This window comes from Plectropomus leopardus, chromosome 20 (genome assembly GCF_008729295.1).
Source record: "Plectropomus leopardus isolate mb chromosome 20, YSFRI_Pleo_2.0, whole genome shotgun sequence".
Classification (NCBI taxonomy): domain Eukaryota; kingdom Metazoa; phylum Chordata; class Actinopteri; order Perciformes; family Serranidae; genus Plectropomus; species Plectropomus leopardus.
This window is the reverse complement of record NC_056482.1, coordinates 8,339,824-8,363,022: the sequence shown is the minus strand read 5'-3', so window position 1 is coordinate 8,363,022 and position 23,199 is coordinate 8,339,824. Positions and strand designations below refer to the sequence as shown.

Genomic DNA, 23,199 nt, shown 5'->3' with positions numbered 1-23,199 from the left:
CTGTTATGCTGCAGCTTTGGAGAAAGTCCTCTTTTGTGTGACTTTCTTTCTCTGGACCGTTCCTTACCACAATGTTCAGCCTCTCTTGCAGAAATTTAACTTGACGCTTAATCGTGTGCATGCATTTCATGTCTTTTATACTCTTTTCCTCCTCTGTCTGCCCCTCTTTTCCCTTAAACTGTCAGTTCAATGAACTCTTTTATTCACTGCTACAAGTGGGAGGAGACTTTAATTTGGCTGTTCAGTCCAGCCCAAAAGGACTATTTTAAGTATGGAGCATCCAGCCGCATGTCCGGAGCTATTTTCAGTCGGGCTGGGTCATACTACTGTTGGTATTAAGAAAAGGCCTGAGTCATTGAAGGCAGAGTGGAACATTCTCCTCATTGTCACATGGTTTTAAGTAAGTCCCCGTTCTCCGGATGACGTCATCGGCACAAGGAGTTCCCGCACGACTCATCATGAAGGAGTACTCATTTTCTCTCACCGTCATGTCCTTCCACTCTGTCCATCCTCAAACGCCCCCCATTTTCCCACAGAGCTGCTGCAGTTGATGACCACAGCTCTAGCCTTGAATCACTGCAGCACCAGTGACAGAGTAATAAGCACAACTGTTTGGCAGAGTGGGCCTTTGAGAGCAAAAACCAGCTGGTGTGCATAAAGCGTTGATGACTCTTTGTTACTGTAATACACCGTGGGTCATGCTCTGAGCCCCATTTCACAGTTGGCCAGTTAAAGACCCGAACCTCACTCAGCCAAATTTTTGTCTGGTTTTTAGCTGGCTGCATTATGCACTATATATATCCAAGAGAGAGGGAATGACAAGCAGCGCTCATGGCTGCACATCCAGAGTGTGTCAAAGGAAGTTATATATGAACACTCACACACACATAAACATAAATATATCCTAATTAGCTTCTATGTACAGTAACCATGAATCCTGGTACCCTGGTATTTGGTAGCAATGACTAAGAAAACATAGAAAATTCACTAAAGTACCATACTTTAGTACAAGTTTGAGGTACATGCACTTTACGGATGTGTTTTCATTTCATGCCGCTTTATCCTCCTACTGCACTGCCAAATTTTGTAGTCTGTACTCCCATTAATTGATTATTTATTTCTACTTTAAGTTCTTTCTGCTGATAATACAGTACATACTTTTACTGAAGTAGCATTTGCAATGCAGGACTTTGTCTTTTATTGGAGCACTTTTACAGTGTAGTATTACTACTTTGGGTTAAAGGTCCACTGTGTAAGATTTAGGGGGATATATATGCAGAAATGAAATCTTATACAGGTATGTTTTCCTCAGTTTATAATCACCCGACAATAAAAATTGTCGTGTTTTCGTTACCTTAGAATGAGCTATATATAAATCTACACAGGGAACGGGTCCTTATTTGTGGAGATGCCTTGTTCACTGCCATGTTTCTGTAAAAGATTAGAATGGCGAAACCAAGCACTGGCTCCAGTTGGTGCCTTTTGCATTTTTGGCCTCTGAGGTTAGCTTTGTCTCTGCAATGAGCAATTTTGGGTCAATTTGCTTTAGAGAGTAAAAGACCTCTGTGGTTAATTCAGCTCCTGGTAAAAACCTGAACAATGAACACTGCAGGAATTATAATTAGGAGAAGTTTCAGCGAGTCGCAGTCTGCAGTCCTCACCACTAGATGCCACTAAATCCTACACACAGCTCCTTTAAACAAAGTATCTGAATCATTCTTTTATCAATGGCAGAATGGCTAAAATCCTTTGTCGTGGTTGGGGCTGGCACTATATCACATTTTCACTGCACAACTATTCTGACCAAAAGAGTTCATAACGATATTCTATAATAACAAAGTATCTATAAGAAAAACTGAAAAAAATGCTGTCATTCAAATCCATCTTTAACTTTGTTAATTGTGTGTTTGTCTCTTTTTCATCAGCTAAGTATCACTCAAAACACGAGTGTAGGGAGATGTCGAGACAGTCTGTAACCATAACTGTACAATAGTGTATAAAAGGAGCAATTGGATGTGAAAAAGCAAACAGATAGCACTGGAGGTGGGAGACAAAGCGAGAACGGAAATAATTTTAAGAAGCAACAAATTATTTTCATGATATTATCATATGTGTTTAATTAAAGATATCAAAATTTATTTTTTAAAATACTGGTTATCATCAATATCGTTGAGTTGTGACACACCTAATCATGGCATCTGCAATATTAAATCTTTTTTTTTCCTTCCAGTTGAAAGACCAGCTATAGATACAATAGCTAGTTCAGAGGGGATAGTGATAGTAAGTGGGTTTCAGTGATTTCAGTATAAAAAAAACTGACCATCAAAATAATTTACATCCTGGGGACAAAGTCATGCGCCCCTGTAGTGCATTAAATAACTGTTATTGTACTGTCAACATAAAAGTCCACATTTCTGAGCAGTGTGTTCTACAGCAGTGTAGTCCATCTCCTCTGTCTCAGTCTCCCACTCTGAAACTATCTGCTGCTGTGCAGAATGGCCTGGTTGTGTGTTTGTATTACTGTAATTTTGATCACCTCTCTCTCTCTCTCTCTCTCTCTCTCTCTCTCTCTCTCTCTCTCTCTCTCTCTCCCTCTCTCTCTTCCTGCAGGGAGAACAAGGTCCAGTTGGAAGCCCAGGTGCCAAAGGTTATCCTGGCAGGCAGGTGCAGTAAATCCTCTGCTGTGACTGGTACAGTTGTAGTAAGGGCTGAGGGCCAAGTGGAATTAGGTTATGTTGAACAGCTGGTTTGGAGGAAAATATTTGGGTCAACACCATATAGAGGAGTTGGAATATTTAAAAAAGAAATGAGGCGGTCCAAGAGAACAACATCACAAGCTGCAGCTTCAGAAATGACCATGAAGCTGAATGGCTACATTTACTGCAGAGCAACTGAAATGAATTGTATTAAATTGTTCAGGTTGTTGTGTCCATCCCCTCTACAGCATGTAGGCACACTGGCATCCTTACAGTGATTAATTGTCATAAAAAGGATTTAAGAATTATATAGTTGAATGCAATTTTACATTTTAAACAACCTGATGGCATTTTCAATGTGTTTGATAATCTGAAAGTTGCAGACTCTTTAATTTCATCTTGGTGTACAATGGAAAACACATTCAAAGTGTATTTTGGTAAACACTATTTCAGGTGTATATTTTTTTAAAAAGCGTTAAGCCATTGAAGTAAAGTTTCTCTCTTTGCTTTTAGGGCTTACCAGGGCCTATAGGACCAATGGGGCCTAAAGGCGTTCGGGTAAGTAAACTCAACGTCTTCCCTCCAAATGTGCTGCTCAAGTTTGATTTTATCAGTCTAAATTACTAACATTGGTGCTTTGACAGGACCAGCAACTAAGTTTATAGGGATGGCGGTCAGCCTGACAGCTTTCTGACACTTTTTATTACATAATATTTATAGAAAGAGACTCAGTTAAAACACGCAGAGTTGTTTAATTAAAGGTTGCACACTGTTGGTATTTTGTGCTGCAAACCTGTTGCAGCATGAGAACACGCATGTGCACCAGCTTCCGAAGTGCATTCATGTACGAGAGCACGCATGCACTTTGGCGCGCCAGCATCCACCTCTGCACACATAAACACATTCATACACACTCACTCAACCAGTGTGTGCCACTATTAATAGTATGTTAAACTTAGGAGCCTTTACTTGTAATGTAAACATTGTATTACTGTATACAGACACTTATTGAAAGACTGACTGTTGATAAGCCTCAGCATACAAACACACACCCTTAAGGTACACAAACAAAGAAACACACACTCACGGACACAAACAGTGATTTTTATGTTTCGTTCCAATAAAGGTTCTTTATCAGCTCCCCTTGGCTGCTCCAAAGCCTCCCCTGCCCCCACTGGCTGGAATTTCCTGTTTAAGCTCCGTATGAGGCCCTGCTGTCTTAAGGAGGCATTCTAGTCCTCTCTCTCTTTCACTGAGCCACCTTTCCAAATATTCTGCACTCTCTTTTGCAGAAATATCATGCGCACGTAAACTCAAACTAGCATCTAACTGTTCCTCCAGGGTTCTACTGTTGTGGTGTTTGTGCCTGTCTTCCTCTGTGTGTGTCTCCCCCCCCTGCACCGACAGCTCACTGTGATGTCCTGGCTATCTTCAGAGATCCCTGGCGTGAGGGTATGTGCCCTTGGACTACATCGTGGAAGCCAGCACCATGCAGTCCATGGGCATATACACTTGCCTCATGGCTTGGTTCTTCAGCCCACCCTATCCATGCTGGACCCTCGGCCCTTGAAACCCAGCCCTAGAGCCAATGGGGAGTTGCTGTTCTTCCTGCTGCTTTTATGGCGTCAAAATACTCACATCTTCATATTCCTCCTCTCTCCTCTTTTTCCTCTCTCCCTTTCCTCTCCTGCAGGGTTTCATTGGAATCCCGGGGCTTTTTGGCCTGCCTGGGCCTGATGGCGAAAGAGTAAGTTCTTATCAATTTGTCTCTTTCCTCTCAAGCACAGTCAATAATTGCAAAAATGTACAACTGAACCCTGTTAATGGGCCCTGTGAGATGAAAACAGTGCCTCTCCCGCCATTTCACTCAGCTGTCTTGTTGTTGTTATAATGTGGAAAACAGTCCCCAGCTGTCCGAGATGCTGCTGCACAAGGCTGTGTGGGAGTGTTGATGACTCATATGATAAAAGCCCCCTCTTAGAGCCTTTGAACTGCCTGAACTCATCAAGGCCTCCTCCTTCTGTATAGCCTCTAAAACATGAAGCGATTAGCCTACTTATGACATGCTCCAGGAGGTTGCGTCAGCGCAGGGCAGGCTGTAATCAGGACCTCCTCAGCCAGCCAGCCAGTTAGCGAGATGGCTCATACCTTAGCTGCACACAACAGACGGGGTCTGCCTGTCTTCCCCCAGGAGAAACGGGTGTTTATTTAACATATATATGTAAGAGATGGAGACCTAAATCCCTCATAATAGGCTGGGAAAATGTTGGGTAGGCTGCTGTCAGCTGTTCCTCACATCTGTTGAAGCAAGAGAAGCTTACAGCTATGGCTTTTTAATTGTGTGTTTTGGGCTTGAATCAGTTATGCCCAAGAGTGTTTTGCTTTGGTTTTGATATGGGTTTTTACATAATGTCTGTCTTTCTTCTTTGTTTTTCTGTCTTCCTTGAACCCTTTCCTTTCCCCCCTCTGCTTTGTTTTCTCTTCCACCTCCGCTCTCTCTTGATTTCATTTGCAGGGCATTCCCGGTGAACCAGGGAAGAGGGGCAAGATGGGTAGGCCGGTAAAGTTTTGTCTCAACATACTTTACAGATAATCATTGTGATGAACTGTGTTCAGCTGACTGTGAAAGTATAATCTGTTATAAATGGCTTTTGAAGCATAAGAGTTGGGGAGATGGTGACAGATATCAAACAACATTAATTCTTCTATTTGGGTCATATTGAGAGCTTTTGGTGCAACGAGTCCAACACCTACACTACACATGTGAAAATTTATAAGGTCTGGATTTACGTCATTGTGTCAGCTCAGTATTTCCATGGCTGTTGGAAGGGTTAACTGCAGCCTGAGTACATGTGGAGTCCCACCAGCCGCACGTCGGGGTCTTGGATGCAACAAGAAAAAGGCTTTTGTTGAAATAAAGGGCTTTTGGTCCCCCCCAGCATGGAGCCAAGCCATTTGGAGGAAGCCGTCGGTTCTGTTGTGTGTGTCAGATAGTGTTCAAAGTCAGTTTGACAGACTGTGTAACCCTGAAACTCACTGCTGAGATCATTCTGCAGCTGTTGCTTATTGGCTTTTCAGTAAATACGGCATTTATAGACCAAGAGGTCTGAACACACGCGAGCCGGTGTCCGCTTAGTGTGAGGTTTTGAGAACTGCAGTTTATTCTGTAATTAGACAAATGTTTGGGAAGTAGCTGTGGATGCGGATTCACCATGTTAAAGGCTTTGGATCACGTCTTTGCATTAGATTTTTTTGTGCTGCGTGTGTGTGTTCTTCCCACTTAGAAAGTAGTGTGCTGATTCAGTTTTTTATGACATTTTCCTGCCACAAAGACAGTTAACCAAAATCAAGAATGCATATTTTTCCTCTTTCTGTAGTGATATTTATTATTATAGATTGTTTTGGGGTAAGTTGTCAACTTTTCAAGATATTGGCTGTAGAGACATCTGCCTCCTCTAAAATATAATGGAGCTAGACTGCACTCAGCTTGTGGTGCTCAAAATGCCAAAAAAAATTAGAGAATTTTTTTTTCCAGAATTTTATAAATTATGACCTCATTACTCAAGATAATCTACCAACCTCATTGTGAGCAGTTTCATGTAGGAACTGTTTTCTTTCATCCAAACGACACCCGCCATCACAGCACAGAAGGAACCCTGCATTCACTGCTTGCTCACCTAATACTGCTACCCACTACTGCTGTCACAAGTATGACTCTTTCGCTCATGAGGAGATACACGCTTCCCTCTGCACAGTGATGCAGTTGGCTGGTGCAGTTTGGTAAAAAAAAAAAAAGCTGCTAAGTGAGGCTCACAACAAGGTCTGTGGATTATTTTGAGTAACTCGGTCGTGATAACTGGAATAAGACATTTCTGTTGAGTTTTTAAAACTTTTTTGGGCGGAGGGCTTTTTTGCCACCCCAAGCTGAGTGCCATACAGTTCCATTCATGGAGGGATTAATAAATGGACCTACATAGGCCGAGGGTCCCAAAATGTAAGGTGGCCCTCTGGCCCTCACCTACAAAATGCGGCTCAAATTAACACTTACTGACCAAGAAGAGATTCAAAATGACCCCAAAGAGATGCAAAGGAGTAGCATAGAGACACAAAATAACCATAAAAGGAGGTAAAATGACCAAAACACTAAATTACCTCTAAGAGGTAAAACAATGACACCGGATTAAGCTAAAGCTAACGCATGTGTGTGTTCTGCTTCTATGTAGGAAAGGGATGTGGCTGGGGGGCTTTTGCAGATCTGTGCCCAGGGCCTCATTGTCTGATAATACACCCCTGGTTCCTGAGAAGGCAGAAACCCTAACAGCTGATATCTCCAACACTTGGCAACTCACCAAGACAATCTAGATTTTATAAGTAGCACAAGGAAAAAAATGTATTTTAAATTTGGGTGTAAGCTGTCCCTTTAAGGCCGTTCACAGCTCTGACACAGGTCATGCAAAAGCATTGATATGTTAGTACTGTCATTTCTCACTCTTTTGATGCTCCAAGCACATCCTGGAAGATTTTACATCAGCAGCAGCACTGCTATTCAGGGCCAAAAAACAAATTAATGACAGTGTATACCAATCCATATCATTGTTTATGCAGCGTCTTACTGAACAGAATAAAGGAGCAGCACAGTCCTATAAATCCTTTGAATTCCTATTAAAGGTCATTTTACTGCTATAGCCTTTTATAACTGACCTGCAAACGTAAATGGAAAACACACATCTTATTGTCGTCATTCGATTTCAGTGCTGCTGCATGGAAAATGGAAAGCTAGGACACTTACAAGATGATCCCTGAGAGATCATCCCTCTCCTCCCTGACGGAGGAGAAAGAACAGAAGAAGCACCTGAACGGGGGCCAGACATTTTAATGGCCGTAACCACAGTGCTTGTGCTCTGTCGAGGAAACACACACACACACACACACAAAAAGCCCGCCATCTACCAAAGAGTGATGAGGGAACAGATATATCTAAAACATTGGGGCGCATAAAAAGTTTCCGAAGTGCATTGCCAACAGTCCTGCATTTCACATTAACTTCTATTTTGCACTATGTAGGCTTTGTTTGTGGTTTTTTAAGTTGTTGTTATCAGGCTCCTGGTTGCAGTCCTTTCAATTAACCCTGTATCTGACAGTGGATGCTGCTGCAGTGTGTTAATATTTCACCTCAAAGCTGAAGAATGGGGTTCTCTGACATCATGTAAAAGCAGACATACACTGTAGGCTCATATTACTCTCATCAAAGGCCTTTTTAAGTGCTATACTTGGCGAAGCTACGTTTCCCACATTTGTCCTTAGTTTGTACGGCAGCGGTGACAGCTGTATGATTCATCCATTGGGCCACTGTCATGCTTCATGGATTTTTGTTGCACTTGTGCTTCCCCCTGTGCGTACAATCCCTTAGAACCATAAAGCAGTTCCATGCAGTCTTTTGGGGGGGATCCCAAATGTCATCCAACAGCCTCAAGAACAGAAAAGAGCTTTTTGTTACACAGTAGAATTTCAGCAGTTACTGCAGTTATACATGCACCATTGACCTGATGAGATCTGTCAGTAGATTGAACGATAGTTTAACATTAACAAACCATCAGTCACAAGGATTTGTAATCGTTTGAAGTCAAATTTATCTCAGACTGGATTTATTTAAAAAAAAAAAATACAAATACCAAGAGTTACAGATAGTCAGCAGTTTCTATTTCTAAAGCAAGTCAAAGATTCAGATAAATACACATGCTGTATATTTAAAACAACTCGGCTGTTACATAAATAAATGTTTTTTCTAGAGGTGGCAACAGTAAGTAGCATTTGGAATAATGTGTGGAGGCCACAGGAACAGGACCATTCATTACACTGTAAAAAGAAACTATTTAACTTAAAAAAAAGTCTGCCGTCATTTTTTTGTAGGTTGAATTCGAGAAGACAAGTTGAATTATTACAAAAATCCCTCAACTTCAAATTCAGTCATCTTGAAAACTGAATACACTAACTTTTCTAAGTTAAAACAAGCTGTTTCTTTTAGTTATATGAGTGTTTGTGGTTGGTGGAGGTTTCAGATGCGCTGGCCCTCGTGCTTTCTGCAGACGCTTTGCAGCACCACCAACTCTTAGCATTGCTCAAATTAGCATCCCTTTTACTGCTAAATGGACGGAGTAAATTCTTGGCTCCTCTTGTAGCATTTAGAACGCGTACTCAGCCGAAGTAGAGCAGTAGGCTGCCCACAGCCTGCAGCTGATAGCTTTAATACATATAATGAAACAATTATGCTCTTATTTTGTACATATTTCAGATTACTTTTTGTCTAATGTTATGTTTGACGCAAATTGTTATGATTACTGTGCAATTACAGTAGCAGCACTGTTGGTTCTGTGACAGTCAGCTGTATTTGTGAAGACATGCTCAGTGAATTTGACTCCATGGTTAAAGACATAATGGTTCACTCTGTATTTTGTGGTAGTGAAAGTATTTAATTAAAACGCACCCTCCTCCAATAAAAAGTACATTTTTGTCATATTTTTCCAACAAGTTTCTGTAATTCTGTAATTGAGTAATATGGGTTTTATTATTGCAGCAAAATCATTTAACTATGCATTTAACAAATTTATTGTACATTAAAATAGCTATAACCAAAAATATGTGTATATCAAGAATAGATGAACTTATTACTTTATGTGATTTATGTTCCCCTCAGCTCTATAGAGATTTCTAGCATCTTTCAGCTCATTGGTTTTTGTTTTTTTTTTTTTTTGTCTGGCCTGTAACTGTCTTGTTTCATTCTCAGTGCTCTCACAGTTTATTATTCAGATACATCAGGCAGATTTCATCAAAATATTCAAAAAACCTCTGTATGCTAGCTGCTCAGTACCAAACAACAGACAGACAAAGTTAGCAACTAGCTGGTGAACATAGTGAAGCTATTAGCAGCTAAAGAGCCATTTTTTTCTGTCAGGAGATGGTACAGACCAAACAGAGCTGAAAAAGAACTCCAAATGAAAGCTAATGCTGCTCCGCATCTGCTTGATGTATAAATAAGAAACTGTTTGCCAACAAAGAGGCCAAAAATTTAATATTACATGTTAATAAAGCAGACAGTATTTATATTAAGCAACCCTTTTAATTCAGTGTATGTCTGAGTTTGATTTTCTAGCTTTTGTGCAGCCGAACATAAAAGCTACTTTCTCTGTGTCCTCAGGGGTTTCCAGGGGACTTTGGAGAGAGAGGACCACCTGGACCAGATGGAGAGCCAGTATGTTCCTCACAAATAGTCACACACCTAAATACATAACCAATCCACAGGCTCACACACACACACACACACACACACACAAAGCGACAGCCCTCCCACAAGCATGCACACAAACTGAGAGCAGTGGTTTCACTCACACACGAACCCCCTGCTGTTTTAGTACTGACATCTTGGCTGTGCTGGTGAGTAAATCACCTGGCAGTCCAGCAGTTTGCCTCTGTTTTTCTCTTTCATTTGATGTTAGTTTTTTACTCCGGACAAGTTTTATTGCTGTATTTAATTTCATCCTATTCTGATCATTTAACTTGGCAGTCGTTTTCAAAAACCTGCAGTCTTAAGGGGGGATCAGTTAGCTGGCTTTCAAATACGGCCTTTTCCATTCCCCAATGTAAACTGGCCACCAATACACGCTTAGACACATGCGGTATAATTAGAGGTGATATCCAAGAATAGTAAATGATGTAATAGGATGTTGTCTCGAGTAATTGTTTCCAATTCAGTAACGACAGGTCAGCAAAGACTGCTGGCCAGCCTGTCGTATGTCTGCGTGCGCATGGAAGCCATCAAATTATTCCATATCAGCATTTTCTCTTTTTCTGGATATTTTCAGTCTGACAAATTTAGCACTTCATCAGTCGGAGTGGTAAACTCCGAGATGAATGAAATAAAAACATAAACACATCAGAAAGTTGCTCTTAAACACTCTCATAAAAGTGAAACGCGTTTTTGTTTGAAGAGCGACTGCTCAAATGTTGCTGACTTTTCCAGTGGTTCAGTCTTGTAGAAAAGGAAACCAAATTTCTAATAAAATCTTTCTTAGCCCAGATGCTTTTCTTTTTACTGCCAGTACAGCCTCAGCATGGTGCATCAGATGAATGCTTAACAAACCGGATGCTGCAGCCATGCTATTGGCTCCGTATTTATGGTGCGTTCCATTTATCTCAGAGGTCGGAGGTCAGAACTGGGAGTAATATCAAACCCATATTAATAGCGTTCCAGTACAGCGAGTCAGAAAACCAAGATGTTAGCAGTACAAGTTGATAACAAGCCATTACACTGTGTTTTGTGTGTAGAAATACTGTAGCAACATGTCCACTGACAGAAATTGGGCAGGACTGTGTGTATAACACAAAAAAGACAGAAGTGCTGATAAATTGTGTGTTAGTGCAGCTTTTATGAGCATTGATGCATGGAGCAACCATTTTGGATTTTGAAGTCAGGGTTGGTGAGGTTCCTTGGACTTTCAGAGGAAAGTTCGGACTTCTCAGTACAAATGGGACACACCATTAGACGGAGGAGTTCGTTGAGCTAAATGCTAACACGAGCATGCTAACACGCTGGTGTTTAGCAGGTATAATATTTACCGTTTTAGATTTTAGCACGCTAATCTAAAATACACCAAACACAAAGTACAGCTGAGGCTGATGGGGAAATCATTAGTTTTGCAGGCATTTGGCCATAAACCATTAATGATGGGGCTCAATGAAATGTAAGGCCATCTGCAGTTGTCGCGACAGTTCACTAAACTCCCAAAAAATGTCAACCTTGTGGTGGAGCTAGAGGAAAAGTCAAGAGTCACAAGGATACATCGTCTTGAAACCATGAATGTTTGCACCACTTCGTCTGGTAGATTTTTAAATATTTCACTGGACAGGATGAAAAACAAAATTTGTTCAACTGGTGGCACCACAGCAGTGATACGCAACTTATGGCCTGTGAGCCATACAGTGGTCTGGCTTAAGCCCAAATCGTCCTAAAATCCTAGAAACACTCATGCATACACCTGACCTCTGCTGGGCTGCTGCAACTGAATTTGCCTGTTGGCAAAGATGACTTAGGATGGCAAACTCTTATACTGATAAATATTATAATATTGGTTTATGAACGAATGACAGTGGACCCTGGATAAAGCAAGCTAACGTATTCCTGTTCTCGAGGACAAGTCAAGCAATCATCAGTCATTTGGATTCATCCGCTGAGGACATGAACATCCACACAGAATTTGTTTCTCTTTCATTTTTGGAGAGAGAACAAACCTGCAGATTTAAAAAATCCTCAGTGGGACGATGGGCTCACATCCCCCTCCACCTTGACCTCAGACTCACACATACACACACGCACATGCACACAGCCCCCTCTCATAAGCTGTGATGAACACTGAGCCACTCTTCTGAGCATGTTTGTTTTAAAAAGAGCCAATAACCCCAGAAACTTGCTCCTTCTCCCTCTCCCTTCATCTCACTGACTCTCTCTCCTCCTCTCTGAACAGGGTGAGCTGGGAGCCCCCGGTCCAAACGGAGTTCGTGGACTTGTTGTGAGTAGCAGTTTGTGTGTGTTTCTGAGTGTAGACTGCGTGCTGTCCTCCTCAGTCTAAACATCCTGTTTTCCCAGACACTTATTCTATGAATATAAACCTGTAAAGGACTGTATTTAAATGAAACACAATATACCTGCGTAACTGAAAAAAAAAACTCAATTAGCTCTCAGCACCATCATTTACACTGCCAACCACTTTGGTGGGAAACTAACCGCTCTCTGTAGGTTCTTTACCACTGTAAACATATCTAAAATAGAGAAAGTGGATGGGTTTTGGAGTCCAAGATGGAAGAGAAAACTGTTTTTCACCATAATTGTAAAAGCCTGAATTATGCATTTCTTCCCTCCTACTTCCTCTCATGGCAAACATGACAGGGATCCATGGATCAATCAAACATACCTTAACGAGGCATCTTGTTTTCCACTTGAATCTCTCTCTTATTAACTATTTTTGAACAGGAACTCCCCCCGCCCACCCATCACCTTGCCCTCCACGCCCGCCCAGCCCGACAGCCACATAATTGTGTGTGATTATAACGTCTCCCTGGTTTCTCTTGTCGTGTCCCGTCTTCATCCGTCGCTGCCGCTCCTCCCGGTCTATTCTAGGCCACCAGTGGTGGAAGTAGGCCTGTAATTGGAGGACTCTCTGATTACAGCTCTGCTCTGAGCTCCATGTCCTCTGCATCCGTCTGACCCGACAGCACACTGTACAGAACGCACCAGCAACAACTGAGCTGCACTTCAGATGTATAAATATACAAACACCCCTCTCAGGGGAACTTTGGGTGAAGGAAGGTCACTGTTTGAGAAGGGAACATGTCATATGTAGACAGCTCATCGTGAGGATGTGGAGGGGCTTTTTATTTTGCCGTTTCTGTCTATCTTTCTAAATTTCTCCATGCTTTGAGTTATACTGAAGAGGTTTTGTTAAATATTTTTACTCACACTATCTTCCGCTTAACCTGCTTTGTAATGATGAGAGTTAAAAACCTTGTGGTGCAGGCCAGGATTGAGCCTGGGCGCCCCCTGTGGCATGCATTCAATCAAACCTAGAAATCTGAATTCAATTAAACACATTAGACGCTGTAACATATTGTATTTCTTCATGCATTTCTGCAATTTGGACAGGTAAGCAGGAAATACGTGGCTGATAAGAAAAGTTGATAGGGACAGCCATAGAACAGACACTGTTAGGTTTTTTTTTTTTGCTGTTTTTTTAAGGCAAATCACTCCAGTGAATTAAACTTTGTATTTTTACTAATTGGAATGAATTAGGTTTTCCCAGCGAACAAAAAGAAGATTTTTAACCTTTTCAACCTTCAACACCAAATTAAGATGATCTGGGAAGATGGTCTTCTCATAAAACTAGCCTTGGTATGCAGTAGAAAGACAGAAATACTTTTTAAATTTGTTCTACATAACCAGAGAACACAGAGGCAAAGGGCTGTGGCGTTCGCTTTAGCTCAAGAGGATAAAAAACATAAATCTACCAGAATACACTGCGCCCCAGCTGACCAATAAATGCTCCCACTGGTGGGTGACCTAATGTAAACTCATCAGTTTTACAAAACAGTGGCCGGCCGGTAACAAACAATCTCATATTGCAGTTAAACAACAGTAAGCTAAAACATGTTTTAGCATTTGAGGTGAGAAATATCTACCACAGTAGCAGAATCTTGGTTTATATTTGATTGATGCTGCTTAGTTTTGTTGTTTGGTCCCACTCATTTTCACCCTCTGTTTTTACTGTTCAGGAAACAGTTGGGTACCCACTTCTGTCTGTTGCAGCTAAAAGGGGCATTAAGATATATGTCTGAAATCAGTTTAGGCAAGAAATAGGCTGTGCAGTAACAGAATTGTGGTTTATATTCAACAACATGCCTCGTTTTACTGTTTGGTCTGGGTTTGAGAGAGGGGCGGGTCTGTCTGTTGATCCTCTTCTGCACTCTTTGTGTCCATGGTGGCAGCACAGGTGGCAGGCGATATGAAAATAAAAACCTGTAGTTTGAGCAATAAGCCTAAGATCTCGGCACTGGACAGATGGAGGGAAGTTTACCACAGTTCATTTACACACACTATTCACATTGTTCTCATACAAAGCTGGCTGAAGTGTCCCGTTAAGTGAGTTGTTGTCAGGGACATTTTTGCAATTCAATAACATCCTCTGTCACACATGCGGATGCTACAGTTTTCACAGAAAGACAAATATCCAACACATTGAGCCAAAGGCCACCCTGTAAGTGTTTGCAATTATTTCATGCAGAGCAGCAGAGAATGAAAATTAGATAACTACTAGCAGCTTGTGATGCTTAGACAATAAAGTCTCTCTTACTCTCATACTGACAAAAAAGCACAAGATCCAGTTAAGTCTTTAATCACTCGAAACAAATGAAACCCAATTCTCCCTCATCAATATGACTTTTTTTTCTGCACTGGGCAGTGAATCCTGTTGCTGGTTCCTTTTTTTGCAGTGGTGGAACAGATGTTACCTTAAGCATTTATTCATTACATCCACATCATTCAGGCTTCAGATGAAACAATCTTGGCTTCATACGGCAAAATTTAGTCTTTATCTTCTCTAATTTGGTCGTATATTATCATCCATTGTCTTGTGTTGTGTGCAGAGTGTGTGATTATCTGGAAGCAAGACAATGAGGCCTAATTCTCACGTTTAATGAATGCCAAAGTGAAATGAAGTATATTCATTGTGTGTGTGTTTGTTTAATGAAAGTCAGGGGTCTGAGACGTGTTTATCTGTACTTTGTAGATGATATCACTGAATCTTAATTTCTTATTTGTCACTTCTTCTGGCGGCAGGGTGATATGGGACCTATAGGAGAGATGGGCCTTCCAGGACCAAGTGGACTGAAGGTATTTTCACACACACACACACACACACACACACTTAGACACACACACACACACACACACACACACAGAGAAACTAGGGGTGGATGATATATGGAATATACTCAGTTTATTGTGGCTTGTTCCATGTGGAATGTATAGAAATAACTAAATCACAAACATCAAGTGTAAATTGTCACATAATTTTTTTTTTCATTTTTTTAAGCCACTGACGTGAGACTCACCTGCTCACAGAGAATAAATTCTCACTTTTAAAGGCATCATACTAACAGTATGATTTTCTGCTAACTGCTAACCAGAAGCTTCAAGTCCACAAAACAGCAGTTCCAGCCCGAGACAAGTCAGGCGCTTTAAAATAAAAACACCAGTGGTTCCACTTTGATTTATTTCATTATTACAAGATTTAAATTTAAATGTTATTTATTACAATGGTACTTTATTTAACTGTATTATAACAGTATTTTATTGAACTTATTATTGAAACAGGATTTAATTTAACCATTTGAAACCTGGGCAAGTTTGATTTTTTTGCAAAAACATGGGGAGAAGGCAGTGAGCAACTAGACAAGACATGGGCCAAAAATAAGTAAAAAGTTACAAGAAAATTACCTGAAAATAAGCAGAAAAAAATGAAAGAAAAGGTAAAATAACAATCATTCATATCATAATTTTTTTAAGCCATATTGCCCCAGCCTAAAAGAAACATTATCAAACAATGTTTTAGCTTGTATCATATTGTGTGCACTGCCTTTTAGTATATTATACCAATAAAAGGCGAATAAGCAGAGTTTGGAGACAGTTTTTGGGAGCCTGAGGATGACTTTTAGGTGAGGTTTGGTTTTGCAGTACCTCTCTGACCCATCTGTTGGTGCTTGTTCCAGGGGGTGCCCGGAAATCCAGGAGAACCAGGACTGAAAGGTGATAAGGTGATCTGAATATTCCTGTTATTGGCCTGTGTTTGAGCAGCATGTGATGGATATGTACTCCTTTGCATCTCTGTCTGACCTTAAGACTTAGAGCATGCTTCCGTTAGGTCGCACCTTCACCCACACAGATATGTTTTTTACTCATATAAAGCATGAGATCTGACAGGTTTCTTTAATTTCCAGTGATATGAGACCTTCTTGTGTCTTTACTATGAAATACATTTTGTGATTTGTTTTGTTTTTGTAGCAGTCAACAAGGCGGCGGTCCTAAGGAAATAGTTTGGCATTTGGGGCATGTTTAATTTTTGTTAGGCGAGATTATGGATGCTACTCATGTCTTTCAGGAGATGGTTTGCTTAGCTTAGCAAAAAAATTGCAAACGGGGGAGCAGCTAGCCTGGCACTCTCCAAACAAAATCAGCTTACCAGCACCTCAACAGCCCTCTACATGACACAAGAAGATTTGTAAAAAAACAAACACTATCTGTAGTTTCACGGGGTATGTGGTTGGGGCTATTTCTTGGCTGAGTGGAGTGACCTCTGGGAGTCTACGGGATACTAAACTATAGGGAGTCACTTCACCTCAAAAAGAAATAGCCCAGCACATTCAAGTTTTTGTGCAAATTAAACAAACAAGAGATAAAGTGTTAAATGAGCTTCAGAGGTGTTGGTTGGCAGATGTTGTAAGCCTTTGGACAGAGCCAGGCTAACTGCTTCCTCCTGTTTATTGTCTTTCAAACTAAGCTAGGCTAAACAGCTGTTGGCTCCAGCTCCGTACTTACTGTGCAGACACAAGAGTATTACCAGTCTTCTCATCCAACTCTCAGCAAGAAAGCACATCAAATTATTAAAAAAAAAAAAACTATTCCTGTAAGTTAACTTAAATGAGAAGCACTTTTATAAATAAGGCTACAAGTTGTTACTGTTTAAAAGACAATTGTGACTTGAAAGAGGAACATTTAATTTTGTTGGACTGAGATCCCTAGGCGGGGGGCATTCACAGCTTAGTACAGCAAAGTCCCTTTTAACCTTGACCAGGCCACTGCTGGGAACTCAGAATCTCAAGAACTGATCGAACTCATAGATAGAGTCATAGATTTAAGCTCTTAAAATCACTCTGCATTAGCTGTATTCAGCTGATGCTTCTTCCTCTAAGACCAGACCACGGTGCATTACAATAATTAAACCTGGAAAAGATAAAAGCATAAATGATGTTCTCCAGATTCGGAAACGACAGAAAAGATCTGAGTGATGAGTTGAATAAAACATGATTGCGCCACTTCAGTTACTTGAACTTCTGATGACAGGTCTGAATAAAAGAAAACGCAGACATGATGCACTTTACACTTGTGAGGACTCAGACCAGAGATAAAATAATAAATTATCTGTAATTAAGACTTATGGGGTGTACAGGATGGAATAATTACCATCAGCGCCTTTCATAAGACAGATTGCCACCATATGAAGAACTTGGCTAATGCAGTGCTCATTGTATGTGAACACGCATAATGCACAGAGTGGTAATTAGTATTGTCTGTTGAAAAAGCTGAATGTGATTGATGAAGTAGGAAGTTGCAATCTCCCCTAATGTTCTTCATTTCTTGTTCTTTTTGTCCATATGTCTTCCTGTACGTCTCCTCCTCACGACGTCAGGGTGAGGTTGGGATTCCGGGAGAGCAAGGGGAGATCGGGTACCCCGGAGACAAGGTAGATCACCCCTGCAACACATGTGCATGTCGTAAATGTTTGCACCAGCCTTTGTTGCAGAACTGCACCTTAACAAAATGACTTCACTGGATGTGTGCTGGACAGTTTATGGAAATTCTTATGTAAACTCTCCTCATTTGTCTGTGTGTGTAAGCAAACTCTAACCCTTTTGGGAAAAAAAAGAAAATACTCTATTGTCTACTTTTGCATGCAAAGGAACAGAGTTGTCCCAAGAGATGATAGACATACTGAGCAGAGTCATGCATGTCTAATGTCTGCTTCCCTAGAAAAGAAATCGAGGTTCTGCTCTTTGCTTCTGAATATCGTCCGACTGTCTGTCTAAGTTTTCATGTGTGTGTTTGTATTGGACAGGGCATCCAGGGGGCTCCAGGGTTACCAGGCATTCGTGGGAAACCAGGACCGCAGGTTAGCCCTGGCTTTAATGATTAGACATATATTAAATTGCTAAAATGTGGACATTATGCTTTTCATGTAAAAGGTCTTGGGAAATTCACTTTTTTCCTTTCTTTCTTGCTGAGAATTACATTAGAAGATCAACATCACTCACACATATCTGTTTGATTCAAGGCTGCAGCCAGAAACTGGTCTGCTTTACTGCATAAAGAGTGGAAACATGAGAAAGACTTAAGGGCTGTCTACACCAAAATTGATAACTATTACAGTGTGAGCATCCACGCTGATGGACAGTAGCATTCTGCAAACAGTGGTGCACAGCTGGATTTTCATTGGCTCTCAGTAGTCCTTTTTACACATAGATCACACTATAGGGCTGCTACTAAGTCCCTCCTCACTGCCTCCTTTGCGTTTTTTGGCACAGAACCAAACAACAGAGCATCATGCCGCTCCAGAGTGAGATCTTAGACAGCATGCCAGGGTGAAAAGAGGAGTGACGTGCATGGCGAATAACACAACAGCAGTGGCCTCTAGTGTGACATACAACATATGTATTGCCATTGCTTTATAAGCACTAACAAAAATATAATATGGTGCTGGTTCTGCCTTCCACAGCAGCTTAAGGGCGAGACCACTCTGTCCCCCGTTACATGAGGCCAGCGGGTTCGTACCAGGAACTCTCTTGATATCAAAAAATCCACCCGCTAACAGATCTTAAGCTCTGTAAGCAGTAGCCTTTTATTGAAAGGACAGATATGCAAGGGAATGATCTTTTCGTGTAAGTCTCGGCAAGAACGCAAACAACCATATCACAACAAATTTCCAGGTCATCTTTTAAGACATTTCTCATGTTTTTCTTTGTCACAGGGCAAGCAAGGAGAGAGAGGCCCTACTGGTGCACCCGGTCCGCCAGGCCCTGAGGTTTGTGTTTACATTGTTGGACTGAATGTGTGATTCTGTATTTCAGACAGACAATAGAAAACTTTTTTTTTTTTTTTCATCATGACAGGGTTTCCCTGGTGACATGGGACCACCGGGAGAGAACGGCCTTGAAGGAACAAAGGTGAGTACAACCATCATCTTGGATGATCATTTGACGCATGTTTCCAAAATTAAAACACAACAAAGACAAAGGGTCTGCAGTCATGCTAGTAGCTCTGTGAGGAAAGTGCAGCAGGGCTTTGAGCTAAATGCTAACATCAGCATACATAACTAGGCAGATATTTAGCAGTTTTACTAGTATGCTAACAGTTTCTAATTAGCGCTGAAAGCAAAGTACAGCTGGGGCTGATGGGAGTGTCATTAGTTTTGTAGGTATTTGATTGTAAATCAAAGTGTTGGACAAATTAATAATTTGACCTCATGATGATGTTAGAGGAAAGGTTGAAGAAAATCTTAAAGGTACACTGTGCAGAGATTTTTAGTAAGTGATTATAAACAGTTTCACCAGTGAAAGTAAAAACCAAAAATCACTCTCATTTACTGTATTTGCATTTTTTGGTGCTGTGTCAGCGATTATCGTAGTTTCCTCTTGGATATGTGCCACTCACCGTTTAGCACCCGACCACCACATTTTAGAAAGTCCCAAACTCACCTGCCTGTTGTGCCCAGGAACGCCCTAAACACCACAAAATAATAAGAAAATACAGGCAGAGGGCAGAGTTAATGCAGATAAACACACCACCACTCACCTCTAGTGGGTCATAAGTGATGATCGACAGAGATTACTGTAATATTAGTCTAAATTGTTTTTTAGGAAAATCCTGCTTATTATACCTTTATGGATTCCTCCTTTGGGCACTGTGAAAGTTTTCCATTTTAATCCATCCAATATTTGAGATATTTTGGTATGGATCAAAGTGGTGGTGCGACTGACTGACCAACATAGCCTTCACTAGAGCCACACCACACTTGGCTAAAACATCTGTGTAAATACCACATTTACCTTTACACGTCAGCATTAACACGACTGCTCTTTATCCATCCAGGGAAAGCCGGGGGCCAGAGGTTTACCGGGGCCACGAGGGGTGCCTGGTTTGGAGGTAAGAATGTAAAGACACCACCAAATCAAAACAACCCCAAAGCTCCAAAAGGCATTTAAAGTTTTATGGTGCTGCTTTATGTCCCCCAACATAATTCATGCTAAGATCAATGTCATCTGTTTCCAGGGAGACGAGGGTCCGATCGGACCACCCGGCCCAACAGGACTGGAGGTGAGTTGTAAGATAAACACCTGGTGTTGCATGGCTGCAAGAGAGGAAGGAGAGAGAGCTTACTGTAGCATGTGAGAAAATAACATATGCATATTTAGTCACAGAGAAACATTAAGTCTGTTGTGTAAGTTCTGTATGCTGTGCAGGACAAACCATCTGTCATGTGCATCATTTTGGTTTCCATTCATATCATTTGTGTACGTGTGGTAAGGAAATAAAGAGAGAGGAAGAGAAAGAAGTATTGCTGAGTGTATGCAAATCAAACAAAGCTCAGAGAAATAGTTTAGATTTTTTGAAGTTGGGTCATATGGGGTACTTATCCATAGACAGAATATTACATACAGTAGATGTCAGTTGCCAGTTTGCAGAAGCAGGCTGGAGTCAGGCATGGAAGAAAAAGCAATCTACTGCTGTGTGTGGGGTCAACAACAAAACGTATTTTAGCCATAAAAATCAATATCAGTTTAATTGTATGCTGTATGGAGAGTTTTTTTTTATTTCTTTATCTTGTTGTCAAACAGCACTTCCCAGTGGAAAATTAAACCATTATATTGCTCTCTACATAGTCAGAATCCATTGAGAAAAACAGTGATTTAACATTGCTGAACAAAGGAGCTGCCGGTCTACTGCTGCCTCAAACACTTATTTATTTGAGTTATCGTGACACTTGGGTTTTTTTTTTTATAGGTTAGTTCTGATTTACCAAATTCACACAATAACACAAACAAACTAATTAAAGCAGCGGTAGACCAGCAGCTTCACTTGGGAAGCTAAAATTACAAATTTTCTTAAAGGATTCTGGTGGCATTGACGAGAGCATGGGTAACTGAGGCCATTAATGGCTTCCCTGTCAAATCGGCTGTCTGACGGAAAGGTAGAGCGGTCAAAATACTCTCAATATAGCGTACACTTAATATGTCATTGATTTTTGTTTTTAAGTGGCTAAAATAAATTTCGTTGCTGATCCTTATCTGCAGCAGTACATTGCTTAGCTTCTGTATCAGACTCCAGCCTGCTTCTCCAAACTGGGGGTGTGCCAACAGACACTGTACTACTGCATGTAATATACTGACTATGGGTTAAGTATTCTATGTAACCCAACTTCAAAAAACTCTGAACTGTCCCTTTAATCTGTTTGCATGCTTTTGCAACAAATTCACAGTCTTGTAGTTAGCAGAACAATGAAATCCATGCATGCAGTGCAACTCCACATGAGTAAATGGAATTAGATGTGTCATTTCAGACCGCTGCGATCACTATACGGCTCACTCTAAATCATGTGTAACTCGCTCTAAGTCTCAGCGCCCTATACAGCATGCACTATAATTTAATTGCTACATTTCAATTGTGCATTCAAAAGTTTGTTGTACCACAGTGAGAGGTAATCTGAAATTTATTTGAGGTAATAAAGTAAGTCATGGATTAGGGTTTTTCTTAGTTTCCATTGGAGAGTAGCTGTGCATGTGTGGTGGGAGTTTTATGAAGTCTTTATAGCTCGACTCGAGACATCAGTCCTCTCACAATGGAGGGCTGCATGCAATCCATATTCTTGGCCACCAGGGGGTGATAGCTGCCATCCCCATGGTTATAGGTGACAAGATTTATAGCTGCTATAAAGTGCTAATGGGTCACTGCAGAAATGAAATATTTGTTGATTTAATTTCACAAACGCCTCATTGAATGACAACAGAAACTTAAATTTATTGGCATGCTTTCAACCCTGTTCCTCTAAATTAAAAAAAAAAGTACTATCCCAGATCCTACCTGTTTTCCTTCGTCAGTTTATCTTCTCCCCCCTGCTGTCGTCCTGTACTTTCTTTCACTCTAGCCCCCTCCACCCTCTGTCTACAACCCACTCTCTGGTCTCGTTCTCTAACCCCCTCTCTCCTCCATCCGAGGGGAAGTGGTGTATGACTCCTTCAGGAGCTGTGATTGATCTCTGGCCAGGTGCCACAGGTCCTCCTCCACCTCGTCTTCCTCCTCAGCCAGCTGTCTTTCAGCTTCGCTGCTCTGCACCGAATGACACCCTCTCTTTACCCTCTGTCTCTCTTTTTTTTCTACCATCTCCCTCACCTTCTCAGTTGCTCCTCATCCCTCTTTCTTAATGCAATTTCTGTTCTTTCTCCAAGTATTTCTTTCTTGCTGTGGTTAATGCGGTCAGACGGAGACATAAATCTATATCAGGTGACAGCTCATATTAATTCTCATGTCGCTACAAGAATCAGCTTTTACTGAGTGTTCCTGAGTGAAATACAACATTACCCTGTATTGTCTTATGAAAGCTGCCAACCTTCCTGGATTAAAACTTTGGAATTGTTGAGTCACTCAGTCTTTAGGAGTTTGGCATAGACATCTCTGACCTGGAGTTAATGCTGGTAAGAAAAAAAAAGCACTTAGCCCTCCTCTTAACCCGGGGAATTACTGTCTGTGCAAGAGGAACATAACAGTCATTGAAGACTTTCACAGCCTGCCAGAATGTACTGTCAGCATTACCTGTACACGCCACTGCACGTTTCTGCAGCATGCACAGCTGCAGACTACTTCCCCAACTCTCTCCTCAAACTGTCATCTGATAGGAAACAGATCCTGTGTATTCATCGGGAACTTGTGATTAGTGTAAATGATGCAAGTGGATGTCTGTAATTCCCTTTTCTTTTTGTCCTTTTTCAGGGTAGAATGGGCAGAAAAGGATTTCCTGGGAAGGTTGGGCCAGAGGGAGTTAAGGTGAAGGAAGTCAATAATCGTGATTTTTCTTTCTCTAACAAAATACGTAAAAAATATTGTCTTAATTATTCTAACAAAATGTGGTGG

The 23,199-nt window shown here is 41.0% G+C and overlaps 1 protein-coding gene across 1 annotated transcript in view; it reads left to right on the top strand.

Moving 5' to 3' along the window:
• col27a1a (collagen, type XXVII, alpha 1a) overlaps positions 1-23,199 on the top strand; it is a 91,672-nt gene that overhangs the window by 40,804 nt on the left and 27,669 nt on the right. Inside the window, exons 9-23 of the mRNA XM_042509286.1 lie at positions 2,611-2,664; positions 3,210-3,254; positions 4,390-4,443; positions 5,212-5,256; positions 9,892-9,945; positions 12,215-12,259; positions 15,079-15,132; positions 16,011-16,055; positions 17,708-17,761; positions 18,134-18,187; positions 19,043-19,096; positions 19,185-19,238; positions 20,164-20,217; positions 20,344-20,388; positions 23,059-23,112. Coding sequence (XP_042365220.1) covers positions 2,611-2,664; positions 3,210-3,254; positions 4,390-4,443; positions 5,212-5,256; positions 9,892-9,945; positions 12,215-12,259; positions 15,079-15,132; positions 16,011-16,055; positions 17,708-17,761; positions 18,134-18,187; positions 19,043-19,096; positions 19,185-19,238; positions 20,164-20,217; positions 20,344-20,388; positions 23,059-23,112 — 765 coding nt within the window. The remainder of the gene's footprint in view (positions 1-2,610; positions 2,665-3,209; positions 3,255-4,389; positions 4,444-5,211; positions 5,257-9,891; positions 9,946-12,214; positions 12,260-15,078; positions 15,133-16,010; positions 16,056-17,707; positions 17,762-18,133; positions 18,188-19,042; positions 19,097-19,184; positions 19,239-20,163; positions 20,218-20,343; positions 20,389-23,058; positions 23,113-23,199) is intronic.